The 19,881-nt window shown below is 39.7% G+C and overlaps 1 protein-coding gene across 1 annotated transcript in view; it reads right to left on the bottom strand.

The window, feature by feature from the left end:
- ADGRA3 (adhesion G protein-coupled receptor A3) overlaps positions 1-19,881 on the bottom strand; it is a 90,344-nt gene that overhangs the window by 34,682 nt on the left and 35,781 nt on the right. Inside the window, exons 6-10 of the mRNA XM_011935663.1 lie at positions 18,695-18,859; positions 16,129-16,330; positions 14,998-15,153; positions 3,245-3,406; positions 57-260 (exon numbers count right to left, since the gene is read on the bottom strand). Coding sequence (XP_011791053.1) covers positions 57-260; positions 3,245-3,406; positions 14,998-15,153; positions 16,129-16,330; positions 18,695-18,859 — 889 coding nt within the window. The remainder of the gene's footprint in view (positions 1-56; positions 261-3,244; positions 3,407-14,997; positions 15,154-16,128; positions 16,331-18,694; positions 18,860-19,881) is intronic.

Raw genomic sequence — 19,881 nt, 5'->3', positions numbered from 1 at the left:
CGGAGCACTCTCCTTTAACTGTAAACAGTCTTAACTGATTGCAGAATGTAACATACCTTTAGTGCCAGACTCGAAAATGTATTTGAAACATTGCACTTAAAGCTCAGCTGCTTATCCAGGTTTCCATCTGGATCCCGCCTCCCATAATCCGAAAGTCCTGTACGATCAGAGGCTGCCACTTTCTGGAACACGGTACAGGTCATCCCCGTGAAGCCAGTAGCCTTGATGACATAAGCTTCCAGAGCAATATTGGGTGAATACTTCAAAAGTCAATCAAACAGGAGTTATGAACGATTTATAGCACAAAGGAAAAGCACTTTCAAAGACTTTTCAAACACAAAACACTATGCATTAGCCAAACCAGAAAGCCCAGGTTCTTCCTAAACAAAATCACTGTGTAGGTAACTGGCAGGAAAAAAAAAAAAGAAAAAAAAAGAAAAAAGAAAGACAGATCTTGGAATGAAAAGGATGTCCTAAAATGAAAAGGAGACCAAACAAGAGGAAAAGAAGAAGTCATGAAGTACGGAAGATCAGGTCTAAGAAGTCAATTAAAAATAATTGAAGGAGCACTTTGAAGGAAATGGCAAGCTAAAAATGGAATCATCCTGAAAAAAAAAATTCAGCTAGAGAAATCAGTGGACCCTCTAAATGCTCATCTTACAGGAAGGATGAGAGCTAAATATTAGAGCTTGGGAAAAGCACTTGACACATCTGGCCATATTCACTTTTTCCTTTTACAGGAAGATCATTAACTCTTTGCATTAAGTTTCACCGATAAAAGCTTTACACAGACTCTCTCCAAAGCTGTTTCTTCAGAAAAGGAAGAGAGATGTTAGTTTAAATAGTAGGAAATGAACAGATTTAAAAGCAAATTACCCTTGTCAACATGGTGAAACTCCATCTCTACTAAAAATACAAAAAAGTAGCTGGGCATAGTGACACACGCCTGTAGTCCTAGCTACTCAGGAGGCTGTGGGAAGAGAATTGCTTGAAGTCGGGAGGCAGAGTTTGCAGTCAGCCGAGATTGTGCCACTGCACTCCAGCCTGGGCAACAGAGAAGACTCAGTCTCCAAAAAAAAAAAAAAAAAAATAGGTCAGAAAAATCATCTGAAAAATATGGCACCTGCCCTAGAGTTGAAAAGGAATTCAGGAATAAGAGTGAACCAACGGGAACCACCAAAACATATGACCTGTCAATACAGACAACCACTAGGCCCACTCGCTGGAGGACAGAGTGGGCGTGAGAAGTGACAAGGAGCCACACCTTCACATCCAGCAGGGTGACAGGATTTAGTGATTTAGTGTAAATTCTAGGGACAACATGACATCTCCCTCCTTTAAGGATGATTAAGTATATGCCTATCCCACAGGCAAGGCACCATTCTAAGTACCACATATAGATGTCTTTTTCTTTAAAGCATGAAACTTTGGTGCACGATGCTTACAATCTATTAGGAAATGAGATACAAATTTAAAAATATAAAAAGTAAAGTAGAATTTGGCAAGTCCTATGCATGTGACAGAAAATAATTAGTGGTTCCCAAACTTTTCAAACATAAAGAATCTTTATATTAGTTTTTGCCTCATGATGTAAACATAGTGAAAAGTCTTATTAATTCAACTTATTTGTTAATAATGTGTATTCCAATTTTTTACTAGTCAAAGACACATGTAAACCACCACCAGACCTTCTGACAAGCAGCAGTCATCATGCCCAACACATGAAACCTTGGTTGAAAGAAAGAAATCTGTCATTTTGAGGCACCTGTGAAGCCATATCATTTTACTTATTATAAGTAGATGTATCATCTCCTGGAACTTTGTTTACACGTTGAGACGGTATGCAAATTCCTACTATGACCTTTATTGTACCCTTGGGTTCCCAGAAAAACTAATGCAGTTCAGAGAAAAGGGGGGAAGTTCTTCCAGCTGATTAATAAGGATGGTTAAAGGATGAGATTTAAAATGTATCTAAATGGCCAAGGTGGACATAAATATGACAAGCTAGTTTCCACTGAGTTCATGAATCTGAGAGGGAAACTCCACTGACTTACATTACAAACACAGTGACCCAGCCGGGCACGGTGGCTCACGCCTGTAATCCCAGCATTTCCGGGAGGCCGAGGCGGGTGGATAGCTTGAGGTCAGGAGTTCGAGATCAGCCTGGCCAACATAATGAAACCCCATCTCCACTAAAAATACAAAAATTAGCCAGACATAGTGCTGCTCGCCTGTAATCCCAGCTACTTGGGAGGCTGAGGCATGATAACTGCTTGAACAAGGGAGGCGGAGGCTGCAGTGAGCCAACATCCCACCACTGCCCTCCAGCCCGGGTGACAGAGCAAGACCCCATCTCCAAAAATAAATAAATAAACATTTAAAAAAAAAAAAAAAACACAGCAATAAAAAACAAAGACAGTAGCCATGCTGAGGCTCCATTTTATTTATTATTCAGAAAAAATAACTAAACTTAATTGAGCAAAGGGAGCAATAAAACATGGTAACATCAAAAAAAGGTCTCAGAAATCAACAGGAAAATAGTAATCTTGAACTGTGTAAAATCACAGGAGGAAGTGTAGAATATTCTACACTACGTCAGCCCACTAAAATAATTAGGAAATGAAAATCAAGGACCAGATCAAAGGTAATATCACATTATTTACTGTATTCACCACCTTTTTAGGACGAAAAAGTAAGCAGTATATAAAGAAATTTACCACAGTTCAATTTAGCATAAGTAATGTTTAATACTATATCACTGAGTGATCATTATTTATTAATAACTCATTACCCCAAGAGTGGGATTGACTGAAAATGCCAATAGCTTCACAAATGTTGGAGGGCATCCCAGTTCTCTTCTGAGATTGAAACCTGGGCAAACAATCAGATATTCTCTCAAAATATCCTTCAGGGCCCAGAACAGAGTATTAGCTCAGATGGACCATGGGTACGTGCCAGCAGGGCAATACAATAGTGCTCTTATTTTCTATTGCAGAAACAGTTTCAGTGGATTAGATAGTGATAAACATTCAAATTACAGATTAAGAAAGTATTTTCCAGTTCCCAAGAAAACATTACTCAAAAGCAAAATTAACTCATAAAATGTTTTAGGGCAGAAATTCTCTATAATCAGCAGTGAGAGAAGATACCTACCCCATAATAGAGAAGAGACCCATCTCTTTCGGGTGAGAGCTGTGTGAAATGCACTTTTTTTCCCAGGAGTCTATGATAATGTTACACTTACTGTTGAATAAACATGAGCTCCACCGGCTAGCCGGTAGGTCGCAATGCGTTGGAGACACTGCACAATCCTACTGCAGGCTTTAGCTTCCCTCTGCGCCAGCCACAGGACACGCTCATCAGCCAACATGATGTTACTTGCAATGTCAACCATCACGTCACCTAGCTAGCAGGGGTTCAGGAGAAAAAAGAAAGATCTTTAAAACCACCATGAACTATTTCGTAGAATCAAAATCCTAATGAGACAGTGAGATTGGCCTTCAGTCTCAAATTCCACATGAGAACCCAACAAGCACTTTACTTGTTTCTCATGAAAACATCTTCAGATATGAACAGTTCATTCAAATATAGCCATTTAGTAATACTTAGCTCAAAAGAGCATATGTAAGTGGCCACCACATCACTGGTGGAAAGATTGCCAGGTGGTATCTCGAATGGAGGAAAAGAAAGGCAATTAGATTAATTAAAGGGAAGGAAAGGAAGTTATACAACACCAGAATAAAAAGATCTTGACTGTTCATCTAGAAAACCATTTATAAACACTTCCTTTTTGTGCAAGCATTACCTTAAATCAAACTATTATTATTAAGAAATACACACTGCCAGCCAGGTGTGGTGGCTCACACCTGTAATCCCAGCACTTTGGGAGGCCAAAGCGGGTGGATCATTTGAGGTCAAGAGTTCGAGACCATCCTAACCAACATGGTGAAACCCCATCTCTACCAAAAACACAAAAAAAATTAGCTGGGCATGGTGGCCCATGCCTGTAGTCTCAGCTACTCGGGAGGCTGAGGCAGGAGAATCGCTTGAAGCTGGGAGGCAGAGGTTGCAGTGAGCTGAGATAGTGCTACTGTACTCTAGCCTGGGTGACAGAGTGAGAGAAAGAAAGAAAGGGAAGAAAGGGAAGGAAGGGAAGGAAGGGAAGAAGGGAAGGCAGGCAGGCAGGCAAGAGAAAGAAAGAACAAAAAGAAAAGAAAAAAGAAAAGAAAAGAAAGAAAGAAAGAAAAAGGAGAGGAGAGGAGAGGGGAGGGGAGAGGAGGGGAGGGGAGGGGAGGGGAAAGGAAAGGAAGAGAAAGAAAGACTGCCTACCTCTTTAGTCTCTGCGCATGTTCAACATTCTAGGGATGTCCAGCTACTGCTAGGTCCTTGTATGTGTTGTATAATCTCACCCCCATCCCCTTGCACATGTGGTTTCCTACATCTTGAATGAACTGCGCCTTCCCTTTCTCTCAACTCAGTGAACGCTTTTAAGATACAATACAATAAAATAAATGCACTCTTCCACTGTCCGTTTTACTTGTTTATCAGATTTTTATTCGCTCACTTCGTAACTTACAGATATAAACACCTGTCAGGTAAAGTCACTGAAAAGTCAACTGACTATTGTTTACTAAAACTTGTACATCTCACCTGAGAGAAATAAATTGAACCATCCAGGGCTAATGAGACGTACTGGTGCCGAGAGGATTTTGTATTGAACAAAACGTTCACGAGAGGGAGATGTGCGGCAGAAAGAACAACAAAAACATTCCAGAGGTAGGATCACAGAATTTGCAAGCTGGCTGGCCCCTAATCAAGAAGTAAGCATTAAAAGGCATTAAGCCCCAGTGCAAAGCCAGAAAGCCAGAGCTGCCTTAACAGATGTCTTTTGATCATCCCAGAAGATCTCTGCTGAAATTTCAATCCCATTTTGCATCCAATATACTTCACACGACGTATAATTATGGGGGCTGAAGAGGGTTTGGAAGAAGTTCAGTCCATCACACCCTGGTTCACTTTACAAAAAAGTCAGGCCTTTGGAAATCCACCAGATCTCAATCCTGGAACCATGGGATGAGGCAACTACAGTAAATACATAGATGAGAACAGGACTTCAGATGCTGACCATGAGTACCTAGCCTGAACACTTCACCTTTTGGTATCTCCACTTCCTTTATTCATAAGTACGGATAATAATAGTCCCATCTTTCTGAATGTTGTGGAGATTAAGTTCCAATAATAAACACAAGGTTCCTAAAACCGCGCCTGGCACATGGCGAGCACTCAAAAAGTGTTGGTGCTTTTACTGTTTTAATCCCGAAATTGGCCTCTCTTTTAAGATGATAGACTCCAGAAGTAGGAGGAGGGTTGTCTTTGTACGTCTGTGTTCACATAAAAACAGGACCAATGCATCCAACTAAACTGCCACTTGACCTCCTGTAAAGGACCACTTTCCCCCAGCTTGATCCTATTAAAATAAGTTTTCTGACTTTTTACTGCCCTTACCATAATGTATCACAACGTTTTCCTTATTTTCCTTCCAATGTAAACATCCTGAGGGTAGAGAAAACAAAATATCTTATATTTATATCCTTATTCACTAGGACAAGAGCTGATGGAGAAGCCAGTAGTTATCAATGTCCATGTATTCGATATGTATCAATATTCATTTTAAATGTTCATGATTACTGTTCACTGACTATTTATTGAGGGCCAATGTGAGCCAGACACTGTCTGGAGCAACAGGGATACAACAGCAAAAGAAAGAAACAAGCTCTATCTTCAACCTTATAGTCTGGTGAAGGAAATGCAAAACAAGCATATAAATCCATTTTTAAAAAGTGATTTAGACTGTGGTAACTGCTATGAAGGAAATGTGCAGAGGAATATAGGATATAGAGTAATGAAATTTAATCCAAACACCTATTTTAATGAACTAATACATTCTCAAGGGGTACTTCCCCCAAAACCGAAGATATTAACATGATAAACTGACAAATAATTAAGAAGAGCCTGTAATCAAGCTTTGCAGAATCCTCAGTTGGTTCATTTAATATGATTCATTGGACCATTAGCATCCTAGTGCATGTTCCTACTAACAAACAGGTATGGGGGTGAATGTCATTCTACCAGAAGCCCTTACTTCTGGAGTTACAAAGAAGGGTACTGACTCTTCCTATTCAGTTACTGAATCTGTCAGTCGGCCATTTATACAGATGCTAGACTAATAAGTCCAAAGTCTTAATGGGAATTCACAGTAGTTGGAATAACTTTGTTAAGATTTTGTCTATTATTCTGACTTACTGTCATTTGAAGATTTTACACAAAAATAAAAGAGGTAAAAGAGATAACATGGTGAAATACACTTTATGGCTATCAAAAATATTAATCAAATTCCCACTGGATGCAAAACTTTAAAATACACGAAAATACTGATTTTTATTCTAAGGCATCACTGAAATATAGGCAGTGTTTACAGATTATCAAAGTTACAACTAAACTTATTAATACTTCTTTGAAGTTTTAAATGTAGGAATTTTATGGGGACCTGACATGAGATCTGATGAGTACATTATCTCTCTTGAAAAAGTCATCATTATTACATGATCAAAGAACTACTGCTATGTCCCGCTAGATAATGCCAGTAATACAGAAATTAACTTCTGTTAGTAATTATAAAAAAACAAATACCTCTAAGAAGGTACAGGGCTAACAACAGTAATTGCTTTAGTTGAGAACAAGCTATTTTTCTCATTATTTCACTCCAAATGGCTAAGAATGGAGGAAAGGGATTTGTTGCCAAAACATTCCCTAGAGCAGATAATCAGAAAATGTTATATGCTTCTGTAGCTTCGTTACAGAAGTAGCTCTGAATCTGTCCCAGTGGCAAAAAGTGACACAAAAGGGGTAACAATGCATGAAAAATTACACTGGATTAAAAAAAGTATTCCTGAAATCTGACACACAAAGCTCATTTAAAAACTGCAACCAGTATAAGAAGAACGCATCAGATTTCTCCTTGGCCTCATTCCCTGAAGGCCACTCTAGCCACAAAAGGGTCAGAAGGACTCCTCCACCTGCTCTTGCACCTGTCACACTAGAGTGGGAGGACCAACCGAAAACATGAGCGAATGGACTTTATCAAAGATAAAATGAGGAAGAAACAAATGCACCACATTAATGGCAATGAAAGTGCTCAATGTCAAATGTTGTAAGAGTTCTTAATATACAAATGGCTTGGAAGTTTTATCAAATTTAGTTTTATCAAAATTAGGTCAAAAACGTGTCAATTTAATAACTTTCTGATGTTATATTAATATACAAGATAATACATAAACTAAACTTGATGATATTTAACGTAGTCTTTAACACCAAAGACATAATATCTATTTGCCTTGGAGTTAAATACTCCTGGGTTGAGATCTCCAGTCTGTCACTTACAAGTTTAGATGTCCCTGAGCAAATCAGCCTCTGTGAGACTCAGTTTACTCATTTGTAAAATGGGACCAAGAACTCTAAAAGTGCTCAGAACATCTCATTCCACAGTAAAATAAGAAAGAAAGAAAAAAAAAGAAGCAAAAGACAAATATCTTCACATACCCAGTAAAAATATACATCAAGCAATTCATGGAGTTTTTGAGAAAGGCCAAGTGATCTAGGCCCTCCCATATTTACATTTTCAATCACTGAGCAGCAAAGGAACACTTTTGTTCATTCTAATAAATGAAAAGCAAGAATTAACAGACACATGCACAGGTGGAGCAATGGTTTTGGAGATGACAAACAGGGGAACCTACATCACCATCATTGCAGCAACGGAGCCCATTAAGCTCAAGTAGTCTTCGTGATGTTCTCCTGGTTCCAAATTAAGTATCCTATTGGGATCACACCTATTTCAAGGTATGCTATCACCCTGATTAATGATGGAACTGTTGTATTCTGCAAGTCAAGCTTTAAAAGTGTAATTGTCACTCTTAACTCACATCTGGCCTTACGTGCCACGGGATACCTCTGCAGGCTTCTCAGCAGGTTGCTTAGGTAAGTATTTGCTATTCAACAAGAGTCTGACTGTGATCATCATCAGGGTTATGGCAAAGGTTAAAGCTCTGATTTTACTGAGGTATAGGAGTAAAGAGAATGATGAGGATGAGGGTAACAGTGGAGGAACTGAAGAAATGGGCGGAAGGGGAAAAGAGGTCGAGAAGAATATTGCGTGGCAGGAGTTCTCAGATCATGTAATAAACGTAATTCTTCAGGAGCAATGATGTGTCTACCAGGTCTCATGCTCGATCCTCATCAAGTCCACACATTCAAAACTTAAAAAAAAAAACTGAACAATAAATTTAGTTGTAATTGTGCTAATCTGTAAATATCTCATATATTAAAAGATAAAATATCCCAAAATACTGATTCTACCCTAAGGTGTTACTGAAATATATGAGATTACAAACGCGTATGTGCATTCCCTTTTCTAGAAGTACAGAGGACTCAGTACTCTGGAGAACTCTCCAGCAGAAAGTGAAAAATGCTGAAACGAAAACAGTTATCTTTGTAAATGCATCACTAAGAAGTAGGAAAATAGAGCCTCCTCCAAAACCCAGTCGCCAAAGAACAGCAGAAATCCGAAGAGCTCTGAGGTTGAACTCTGACGACCACAAGGTGTGTTTTGACTTCCACACCAAACCTAGGCCATGCCAACACAGGGTACCAGAAGAAGACCCCCAGTTACAAAGCTAGAAAAATCAAAGGACACCACCTGCAGCATCAGGTCTACCCAGCAACCACTCAGCTTCATGGAAGGAGAGAGCCAGGAAATGTGCCTGTCTTGACCTGGGCAAGAGATAGAAGGAGGTAAAAAAAAAATTATCCTCTGACAATTTGGAAACACAAGTTGACTTTGAAACGGGTCCTTTATACTACTTTTGTGTTCTTAAACACCTCAATCTAAGAATTAATTTTAAAGTGAGCCCCCCGACTCTGGCACTTGGCGGAAGCAAGCAAGCAAATATCACAGTTAAGGATACATCAGACCTTTCTCATTAATACCCCCAATCAACCAACACTTAGTGATATGGTTTGGCCGTGTCCCCACCAAAATTTCATCTTGAATTGTAACTCCCACAATTCCCATGTGTTACGAGAGGGACCCAGTGGGAGGTAACTGAATCATGGTGGCGGGTCTTTGTCATGCTGTTCTTGTGATAGTAGGTCTTACAATATCTGATGGTATTACAAAGAGAAGCTTCCCTGCACAAGCTCTCTCTTTGCCTGCCACCATCCACATAACGCGTGACTTGCTCCTCCATGCCTTCTGCCATGATTGTGAGGCCTCTCCAGCCTTGTGAAACTGTAAGTCCACTAAACCACTTTTTCTTCTCAGTCTCAAGTATGTCTTTATTAGTAGCACGAAAATGGACTAATACAGTAAATTGGTACCAACAGAGTGGGGTGATGCTGAAAAGATACTCAAAACTGTGGAAGCAACTTTGGAACTGGGTAACAAGTAGAGGTTGGAACAGTTTGATGGCTCAGAAGAAGACAGGAAAATCTGGGAAACTTTGGAACTTCCTAGAGGCTAGTAGGTCCAGGCTGAGGTGCTCTGAGATGGAGATGAGGAACTTGTTGGGAACTAAAGCAAAGGTGACTCTTGTTTTGTCTCAGCAAAGAGACTGGCAGCATTTTGCCCCTGCCCTAGAGATTTGTGGAACTTTGAACTTGAGAAAGATGATTTAGGGTATCTGGCAGAAGAAATTTCTAAGCAGCAAAGTATTCAAGAGGTGACTTGGGTGCTGTAAAAGGCATTCCATTTTAGAAGGGAAGCAGAGCATAGAAGTTTGGAAAATTTGCACCTTGACAATGCGATAGAAAAGAAAATCCCATTTTCTGAGGAGAAATTCCAGCCCCCTACAGAAATTTGCATAAGTAACAAGGAGCTGAATGTTAATCCCCAAGACAATGGTGAAATGTCTTCAGGGCATGTCAGAGGTCTTCCTGGCAGCCTCTCCCACCACAGGCCTGGAGGCCTTGGAGAAAAAAATGGTTTTACAGGCTGGGCGCAGGGTCCATGTGCTGTGTGCAGTCTAGCGACTTGGTGTCCTGCATCCCAGCTGCTCCAGCCATGACTAAAAGGGGCCAAGGTACAGCTTAGGCTGTTGCTTCAGAGGGTGCAAGCCCCAAGCCTTGGCAGCTTCCATGTGGTATTGAGATTGTGGGTGCACAGAAGTCAAGAATTGAGGTTTGGAAACCTCTGCCTAGATTTCAGAGGATGTATGGAAATTCCTGAATGACAGGTAGATGTTTGTTGCAGGGGTAGGGGTCTCATGGAGAACCTCTGCTAGGGCAGTACAGAAGGGAAATGTGGGGTCAGAGTGCCCACACAGAGTCCCTACTGGGGCATCAACTAGTGGAGCTGTGAGAAGAAGGCCACCATCCTCCAGACCCCAGAATGACAGATCCACCAACAGCTTACACTGTGCACCTGGAAAAGCCACAGACACTCAATGTCAGCCTGTGAAAGCAGCCAGGAGGGAAGCTGTGCCCTGCAAAGCCACAGAGGCAGAGCTGCCCAAGACCATGGGAACCCATCTCTTGCATCAGTGTGACCTGGATGTGAGACATGGAGTCAAAGGAGATCATTTTGGAGCTTTAAGATTTGACTGCTCCACTGTCATGTGAATAAGTCCCACAAGATTTGATGGTTTTATAAGGGGGGTTATAAGGGGTTTCCCTTTTCACTTGGCTCTCATTCTCTCTTTGCCTGCTGCCATGCGAGACATGACTTTGCTCCTCCTTTACCTTCTGCTGTGATTGTGAGGCCTCCCCAGATGTGCTGAACTGTGAGTCAATTAAACCTCTTTCCTTTATAAATTACTCACTCTTGGGTATGTCATTACTAGCAGCATGAAAACTAATACAATGGGTAAATAATTGTCTTGTTTTTATTAATCTTTCTTAAATATGTGTATGCCTCATACTTATTTCAATGTTTAATATTAGAATGTCTGGGGTCTTTATGTGGAAGTTTGGTGATATTTTTCTGACCAGAAATGATCTCTAGGGATTTTAAAAGTCTGATTTACGTCAATTAGTATATGGTCAATTTGGTTTCATTACATATCATTTCACTTAAAGTTGCAGTTTCCAAGAACCTATAGATGACCGACTGTAAGTGAGGGCTTGCTGTGTTGAAAACCGTCGAAGCCAAGCAGAGGTATAGCATAGGTATTAATGATAATATTCTCCTATCCTTTTGAATTTTCCAAGAAAAAGTTCTTAAAGTTAAACCCTCCCAAACCTAAAAAAAAAAAAAAAAAAAAAGCAACAATAGAAAATGGAGATGCTACCGGGGTTCTCAAAGCCAGTGTCAAAGTCACGCTGCCAGAAACATCACCTGAAACTGACTAGAAATTCAAATTCTCTGAACCCACTTAGACCTGCTGATATGGCAACTGGGAATGGCAGGGAGGGGGAGCTCAGGCAGCAATCTCTGCGTATAACAAATCCAGCAGGTGATTCTGATGTGTAGTCAAGTTTTAGGAATAATGTCCTGGAAAAGCTTAATAATACAGAAAAGTCTGGCAAGTAAGATCAAGAAAAAAACAAAATACCAAAGAATCATAACCGTCAATATAGAAGCGATGACACTTTAAAATCAATGAAAGAGCCATACATTTGTAAAAATCTATACAAAAACTAGTGTAGGGCGCATAATGCACTCACATATTTTAAAACAAGAGACAATAAGGGTGCCAGAAAGCATCACCAGATCTAATCTTTATATTTACCTTTCCCATCTTATAAAATGAATACGCATACTGTTTTCATAAGAAAAATCACTTTAGTAAATACATAACAGACACTTCTGTTGCCTGACAGACAGCCTTTAACTGTTTTTAAAAGGATCTACTAAATACATCACTTAGATCTGGCAGTTTGATAGCTTTTAATGCCTATCCTGAGATAATAAAGTGCCAGCTTGTGTTGTCCAGGCTCAATCACAGATTAAGAAGCAATTCTCCCACAATACTTTAGCTTTGAAGTCACCCATAAAAGAATAACTTTCAGTCATAACACAAAAATCAATTTAATTAATTATTTCTCTAAGCTAGGTGCATTTTAGGATAACCTGGCATAATTTTATGCTGTGGTAATTAACTTAAAATGAAGCCCTTAAGCCTCCTAATTTTTTTTCACTGTTCTAATAAATGGTGAAAGCTATGGTCTGTGGCTCAAATTGCCAGAGAACTGTATGTCAGTCACTGCATCACACACAATATTATTACATTTATATCTCAGTTATTCAATCCTGAATATTTTCCTGTTTCTCGTGCTGACAGTTAATAAGTTGCCATCACTTGCTTCCAAAGATAATCATAACTTTTCCATCCTATGTTAACCAGTAAAAGTGACAGCAATCTTCTTCACAACACATTTTTACAGAACTAACTGATGCACTCATGATTGTTTAAAAGGACTTCTTTCTTAGCTTCTGAGGTCAGAAAAATGTTATATTTCATAACCTAATAAAATTATATCCAAGCTTTGCAACTATTTTGCTAAATTGTTCGCCTGTATTTGTGCACATACACTTTTCAAATTATACAGAGAAAACAGCATCCCAATTTGAAAAATGAAGAATAAGCCCATGGTTAATTAATAACTAATGAAACCATATCTACTTCCAGTTCAATATGATGTTTCCACCTAAGAACCCGTCAGCACAGCCGACCATTCTTCCACACGCTGGCAAACAGTTCAATAAACACCTCTGGACAGCACGCTGCTCATGTTGAGGGGTGAGCAAAACAGGATCACAGCATAAACATGTATTCTTCAATGGCGAATGCTCTTCCATGTCCACATTCCAAATGTCATTACAATTATTCTAGTAACTAGAAACATCCCACTCCCAGAAATGACTGCTAATCCTGTGGGCAGCTAACCTGTCATCTTAAGCAACAATGGAGCACAACATTAATCACAGAGCCAGAATCCAAATGGCCTCTCCCAGTACAAGGAAAATTCACTGCAGGAAAGTGGGCTGTGCCCTGGAGACACAACCAAGTATCAGGAGCAGTTATTAGAAAATCACGGTCCCTGAAGTTCAGAAAACAAATGAAATGTTATCCGGCTGACAAGTGATGTGGCCTATCTGCCTAAGTCCCATTTATATACAATATATGCATTTTCCTTCCTTTAATAACTACATCCTATCAAGTAAAGTGCCTAATGCACTAGGGTCACAGTTCCAAAAACTTATTACCAGAATGCAAGATACTAATTCTTACATATATTATATACAATATCTTATATATAGTATCTTATATATAAGAATATATCTATATTAGATATATAGATGTATAATATGTAGATATCTATCTTATATATTTAATATATATAAAATATGGTATATAAGAATATATCTATATTAGATATATAATATATAATATACATATTAGATATATCTAAATATATTATATATTAGAATATATGTGATATATGTCTGTGTATATGTGATATAAAAATATATTAGAATGATTTAGGAAAACAAGGCTTATTATTTACATTTTAGTAATATTAATAGATCTGAGAAATTCTACATAAAGAAATATGCGGTTTTGTTTAGCCTAACGTTTCCCCACAGTTGTGTACAGAGCACTTTTAGAATTGCAAGTCAGGGCCACATTGTATGAGAAGGTGAATGTGATGCTATAGAAAACTCTTATGGATGAGTCAGGGATCTTGGGTTCTGTTTTCAGGCCTGCCCTAACCTAAGCGTGGGCTTCAGTTTACCACTTGCTTGAGGTTCCTTCTACCTCTATAATTCACTTCTTTATAAGTGATTATATCACAAAAGAAATTGTGCATATAAAGTTCTCACAAAGCTTTAAACATAAAGCTTAAGAACACAATAATTCTGCCCCTTGAAAATTACTCAAAACATTAATTTGCAGCTCGTTCATTCTGCAAACTGTCAGGCCTCTGAGCCCAAGCTAAGCCATCGTATCCCCTGTGACCTGCACATATATACCAGATGGCCTGAAGCAAGTGAAGAATCTGTTCCTGCCTTAACTGATGACATTCCACCACAAAAGAAGTGAAAATGGCCGGTCCCTGCCTTAACTGATGACATTACCTTGTGAAATTCCTTCTCCTGGCTCATCCTGGCTCAAAAGCTCCCCCACTGAGCACCTTGTGACCCCTACTCCTGCCCACCAGAGAACCACTCCCCTTTGACTGTAATTTTCTTTTACCTACTCAAATCTTATAGAAGGCCCCAGGCCCCACCCCTATCTCCCTTCGCTGACTCTCTTTTCGGACTCAGCCCGCCTACCCCCAGGTGATTAAAAAGCTTTATTGCTCACCCAAAGCCTGTTTGGTGGTCTCTTCATAGGGACACAAGTGAAATAAACTGTGCTTGTCAATTTTTTTCCTCCAAAAAATATCATATGGACAAGCATATCATGGCTTCAATGCGGTCCCGTCAGGTTAAAATACGCCACTTTTAGAATTCACTGCATTTTTAAAACATATATTTCAATCATTTTGAATTTCAAAAAAGTACCTAAATAGCCTCTCATTTCTCTAGGACACTACAAGGACAATTAAAAGGAATTTACTACAAGATCTGGGTGACTAAAACTCCCGTTACAAAAGATGAGCGCAAGGGTGTGTGGAGAAGAGAAATCCAGCAGGCTGAGCTAAGCAGCCCTGCCTAAGCCACAGCGTGGAGGCAGAACACTGCTTTCTCACCAGCGACCTCTGCTATATCTCTGGACCTTAATGTCCAAGAACTGAGAGCTCACCTCTCCTGGTCCCAGTAACAAACAGGTCATTATAAGAGAAGAGGCAGAAGTATCACAAAATTCTGGAAATTTAAAAGCGTGCTTTTAGTTCAAATACGACAAACATAAACAGGCCTTAAAATAAACAGACTGAACTCTGTCACGCTACCAATTGTTGACACTGTGTGCTACAAATCTGAATTTAGAAAAGTACCTCTTTTGATTTTTCCTCTTTGGTAAATCTTCCAAATTTTTCAATCATTTCTGCCACAAATATAACATCCATTTTGTCAGAGAAGTTGGCTGCTTCCACAGTGTAAGCCAGTAACTGTCGAGCTGTTGCCACAGCATTGGTAAGATTGAGAGGCATCTACATGTCAAAGGCAAAAATGATCAACAAAATGGTCATTAGCAAAATGATCAACACAATCCTGACATTTTAACTCTGCATTTCAAAACAGCAATGAATTAAACCACTTTATTATTTACTCATCATGGCCTTCTTAAAATGCTTTACAAATCTAAGAAAATTGGAATTTTAATGGAAACTCACTGGAGGGAAATTTTTTCAACCTTGGAGTGAAATACAATAATACATAAAAATACATGAGGTTAACATGTTGCACCATCTATCTCTTCTCTGCCTATCCAAATTCTACACATACCTCAATCCCAATTGCTTAATAAAGCCTTTCCTGAGAATTCCTGCTGGGAGTGATCAGTACCTCCCTTGGAACTCCCACTGCATAAGAGTCCGAACTACTTATTTGGCACTTACCTTTTCTTGGCATGCACTGCCAGTCATGTTTTACATTTGTTTATCTACTGACTCTAACACTGACTTAGCACCTAACATTGCAAAAGGATTTTTACCAGGTGCTACGGGGCAAAAGAAAAAACATTACACAAAAGCCATCTTTCACTTGCTTATAGTCTGGTAAGGTTTAAAAAGATGCATAGAAGCAAAGATAACAAAAAGCACGTGAGTAGTTCAAGAATTCTAAGCGATTGCTTTCAACAAAGTGATTATAAAACGAATCCAAGAGGTGGCTTTCAGTGTGAATTCGAAGGATGGTTAGAATTCTGTCTGGTGGATACAGATTTAAAAAGATATTCAAACAAAGGCACAAAGGGAGACAGTGACTGGAAGGGAAGGATTCCATAGAGGGCCTTGACTAGTGGTTAAGACAGACCTGATCCTGAAGACAGTTAAGTCAACTAAAGTAAAAACACCAAATCCTTATGTTTTGCCTAGTATTTAAAAAAAAAAAAAAAAACTTATGTATTTGGTGTGAATACCATGTTTTCTCCACAACCCAAGTAAACTTGAAGACTTTCTAGTTACCTGATTAAACATATAAAGAACTCTAGTGACGTCATTTGCATATTGGCAGCGAGAATAATCATCATCTGCCCAAAAGCCACCTCTATCACATCTGCGCCAAGCTTTTCTCTCATCCTGTGGGTGGCCGGGATATATCCCACTGCCATGGGTGTTCCGCGTACACTGCAGATATGCAGTAATGCCCGCCAACGTTCTGGGCCATCTAGAGATGAAGACAAAATAGTACAAGAAAATCTAAATGACACAGGTACATGAAGAATAATAATAGCAGAGAAAAAAATCAAAGATGAGAACATGTCATGTCAATACAACCCTGACACGGGTCATCAAAACTGGGCTGGGAGAAACCTTTGTTATTTGAGCTCTATGTCTCCAAGACTGAGAATGAAATTCAACATGTTTAATACAGGTTACCGTTGATGCTTATCACAGGAACCACTAAATTACAGTATCAGTCACACCAAAACAGAATTCATTTCAAAAACCACATAAATATATCAAGCAACACTAAACTAAAAAACTTATCAATGCAGTGGGAATTTAATTGCATAGTATCTTAAGGAGTGTTAAAAGATAAATAATTCATTGATCTATAAACATTTAATTGCTCTATTTTTTAAAATGTAAAGCAATCAAAACTATGGAAAAACAGAAAATCTACCATAAATAGTAAATATGATATTAGGATTATTTGATAAAAGATGTTAAATATAACAAAATTACCAAATATCATATATAACACTTAAAAGCATGTATTCTAAATAATATTATAGATCAATACTTAATCTACATAAAAGACTTATCTATTGGCAAAAATAAATGTTGATTTCCATATATTGATGTCAAGAATCATTTTTATAAAAAGAGCAATGGCGAACTAGCTGAGACAAAGATGTTATTATTGCTTCTTTGCTTTGGATTTAAAAGATTAACACCAAAGGGTTTTCCTACCCTTGAAACACTGAGGTTACAGGCAAGAGGTGACAACTGAACCCACCAGAGACAACGCAAACTGGGTAATAAACGATCTTTCTGCTGCTTCAAAGAATAACATATTTCTCTTTGTTGACATCAACTATAAACTCATTTTTTAAATCCCTGAACATAAATAAGATCAAGTAAATAAGATATTTAAAGATGTTGCAAAGCACCTTTGAAAGTAAAGAGAGTTTAAGGTAAAAGCTGTCGTCTCTTGCAAATCTTAAATTTTCTACTAAAATAAATAAATAAGTAACTCCCTTTGCTTAGATTAAGAGAGCTCAACAAACCCCACCTGGGATTCCATGGCTCCCCAAGTTTCAGGCTACCCAACAGCTTTCATTTCCCAAAGTCCTTCTTGCTTGATTTCCAGAAGAACTGAACAAGGGGAGAAAATCAGATATGTGTTTCTTCTAATTATGATGCCTACTGAACCGCCAGTACTGAGAAGTACCTGAGCAATACCCGAGGCGGGCGGATCACGAGGTCAGGAGATCGAGACCATCCTGGCTAACACGGTGAAACCCCGTCTCTACTAAAAAAAATACAAAAAACTAGCCAGGCAAGGTGGCGGGCGCCTGTAGTCCCAGCTACTACAGAGGCTGAGGCAGGAGAATGGCGTAAACCCGGGAGGCGGAGCTTGCAGTGAGCTGAGATCTGGCCACTGCACTCCAGCCTGGGTGGCAGAGCAAGACTCCGTCTCAAAAACAACAACAACAACAACAACAACAACAACAAAAACCTTCCAAGGTTCATCTATAAAAGGGCCATTGCCGGGGGGTGGGGGAGACACACAGAAAATACCTTACTTAACCTGTTCGAATTTTGTACTCTTTTTACCAGAATATCTCAAATGTTTCCCTAAGGCAATGGCTCTTATACAATAAAACCATTTGTTAAAAATGACCCTACTTTCAGAGATTCTTAAATCAACAGGTCTGAGATAAAGTTCAAGCACCCCTTTTGTTCCTCTACATAAATGATTCTGAAATCATTATTGTCAGGCCTCTGAGCCCAAGTCAAGCCACTGCATCCCCTGTGACTTGCACGTATATGCCCAGATGGCCTGAAGTAACTGAAGAATCACAAAAGAAGTACAAATGCCCTGCCCGGCTTTAACTGAAGACATTCCACCACAAAAGAAGTGAAAATGGCTGGTCCTTGCCTTAAGCGATGACATTACCTTGTGAAATTCCTTTTCCTGGCTCACCCTGGCTCAAAAAGCTCCCCCACTGAGCACCCTGTAACCCCCACTCCTGCCCGCCAAAGAACAACCCCCCTTTGACTGTAATTTTCCTTTACCTAACCAAATCCTATAAAACGGCCCCACCCTTATCTCCCTTCGCTGACTCTCTTTTCGGACTCAGCCTGCCTGCACCCAGGTGATTAAAAAGCTTTACTGCTCACACGAAGCATGTGTGGTGGTCTCTTCACGCGGACACGCACGACAATTATTCTAAAGGGGAGTCCTCAGACATGCACAGTTCTCAAATTTTGTTACTTAGGATAGGAAACCAATAACATGTCCTAGACAACAGAAGGATCTGGGGCAAATGAAACTTTTCCCAGTATTTTCCACGACACTGACCTGAAATCACCTTTGTTGTTTACCACCCTCTCTGGAGGACAGTACTGTGCAGAACTCTCCAATACCACGATATCCACAGTCCTCGTATTATTCCCACGTTTGGTCTGGACATGACAGCCCCAATTTCCAGTAGATCCAGCCTGAATATTAGAAATGGTTAGGGCACTGCATAAAGAAAGATTTTAAAAAGAGAGAAAACAGAATTAGGCAAAAAAAGAGACAGTAAGGGGTCTCAATCATTCACTTAGCAAATAGTTCAGAATGCATATTGTGAGGTAAGCACTTGCTACATAAAAATGAATTTAAAAAATGACTCTTTCCTTTAAATCTTTCAATGTCGAGGCAAAAAAGGAAAGAGATCTTTAAAATACACGATCAGGGCAGTAAGAGACATATGAATCAAATGCAATGCTATACAATGCATGAGAATTCTCCTTGCAGAAACAGGGAGAGCAGAACACCTTACAGAACAGGAATGGCAAGCTATCCCAGCACTCTGGGTGGCAGGAGTTCAAGACCAGCCTGGCCTTTAAGATCAGCCTGGCTAAACTCCATCTACACCAAAAATATTGTAAAAAGTTAGCCAGGTGTTGTGGCGCACACTTGTAATCCCAGCTGTTTGGGAGGCTGAGTGAGGCTGGAGGATGGCTTGAACCCAGGAGGCAGAGGCTACAGTGAGCCAAGAGAGCACCACTGCACTCCAGCCTGGGTGACAGAGCAAGTCTCTGTCTCACAAAAAAAAAAAAAAAAAAGGAATGGCAAGCCCAAAGGCAGAAACATCGCTGTACATTCTTTAGCAAAACTTGGGGAAGTTTCCAAGTCACATCTCCCTTTTCACAGATTCTGAAGAAAATATTCAAACGTTAAAAAAGATTACTGCCATGCACGGTGGCTCACTCCTATAATCCCAGCACTTTGGGAGGCCGAGGCAGGCAGATCACATGGTCAGGAGATCGAGACCATCCTGGCTAACACGGTGAAACCCCGTCATTACTAAAAATACAAAAAATTAGCTGGGCGTGGTGGCGGGCGCCTGTAGTCCCAGCTACTGGGGGGACTGAGGCAGGAGAATGGCATGAACCCGGGAGGCGGAGCTTGCAGTGAGCTGAGATCTGGCCACTGCACTCCAGCCTGGGTGGCAGAGCAAGACTCCGTCTCAAAAACAACAACAACAACAACAACAACAA

The sequence above is a fragment of the Colobus angolensis genome, unplaced genomic scaffold, assembly GCF_000951035.1.
Source record: "Colobus angolensis palliatus isolate OR3802 unplaced genomic scaffold, Cang.pa_1.0 Scaffold146, whole genome shotgun sequence".
Lineage (NCBI taxonomy): Eukaryota > Metazoa > Chordata > Mammalia > Primates > Cercopithecidae > Colobus > Colobus angolensis.
Note: the sequence above shows the minus strand (reverse complement) of the source record. Positions and strands in the feature narration are given on the sequence as shown.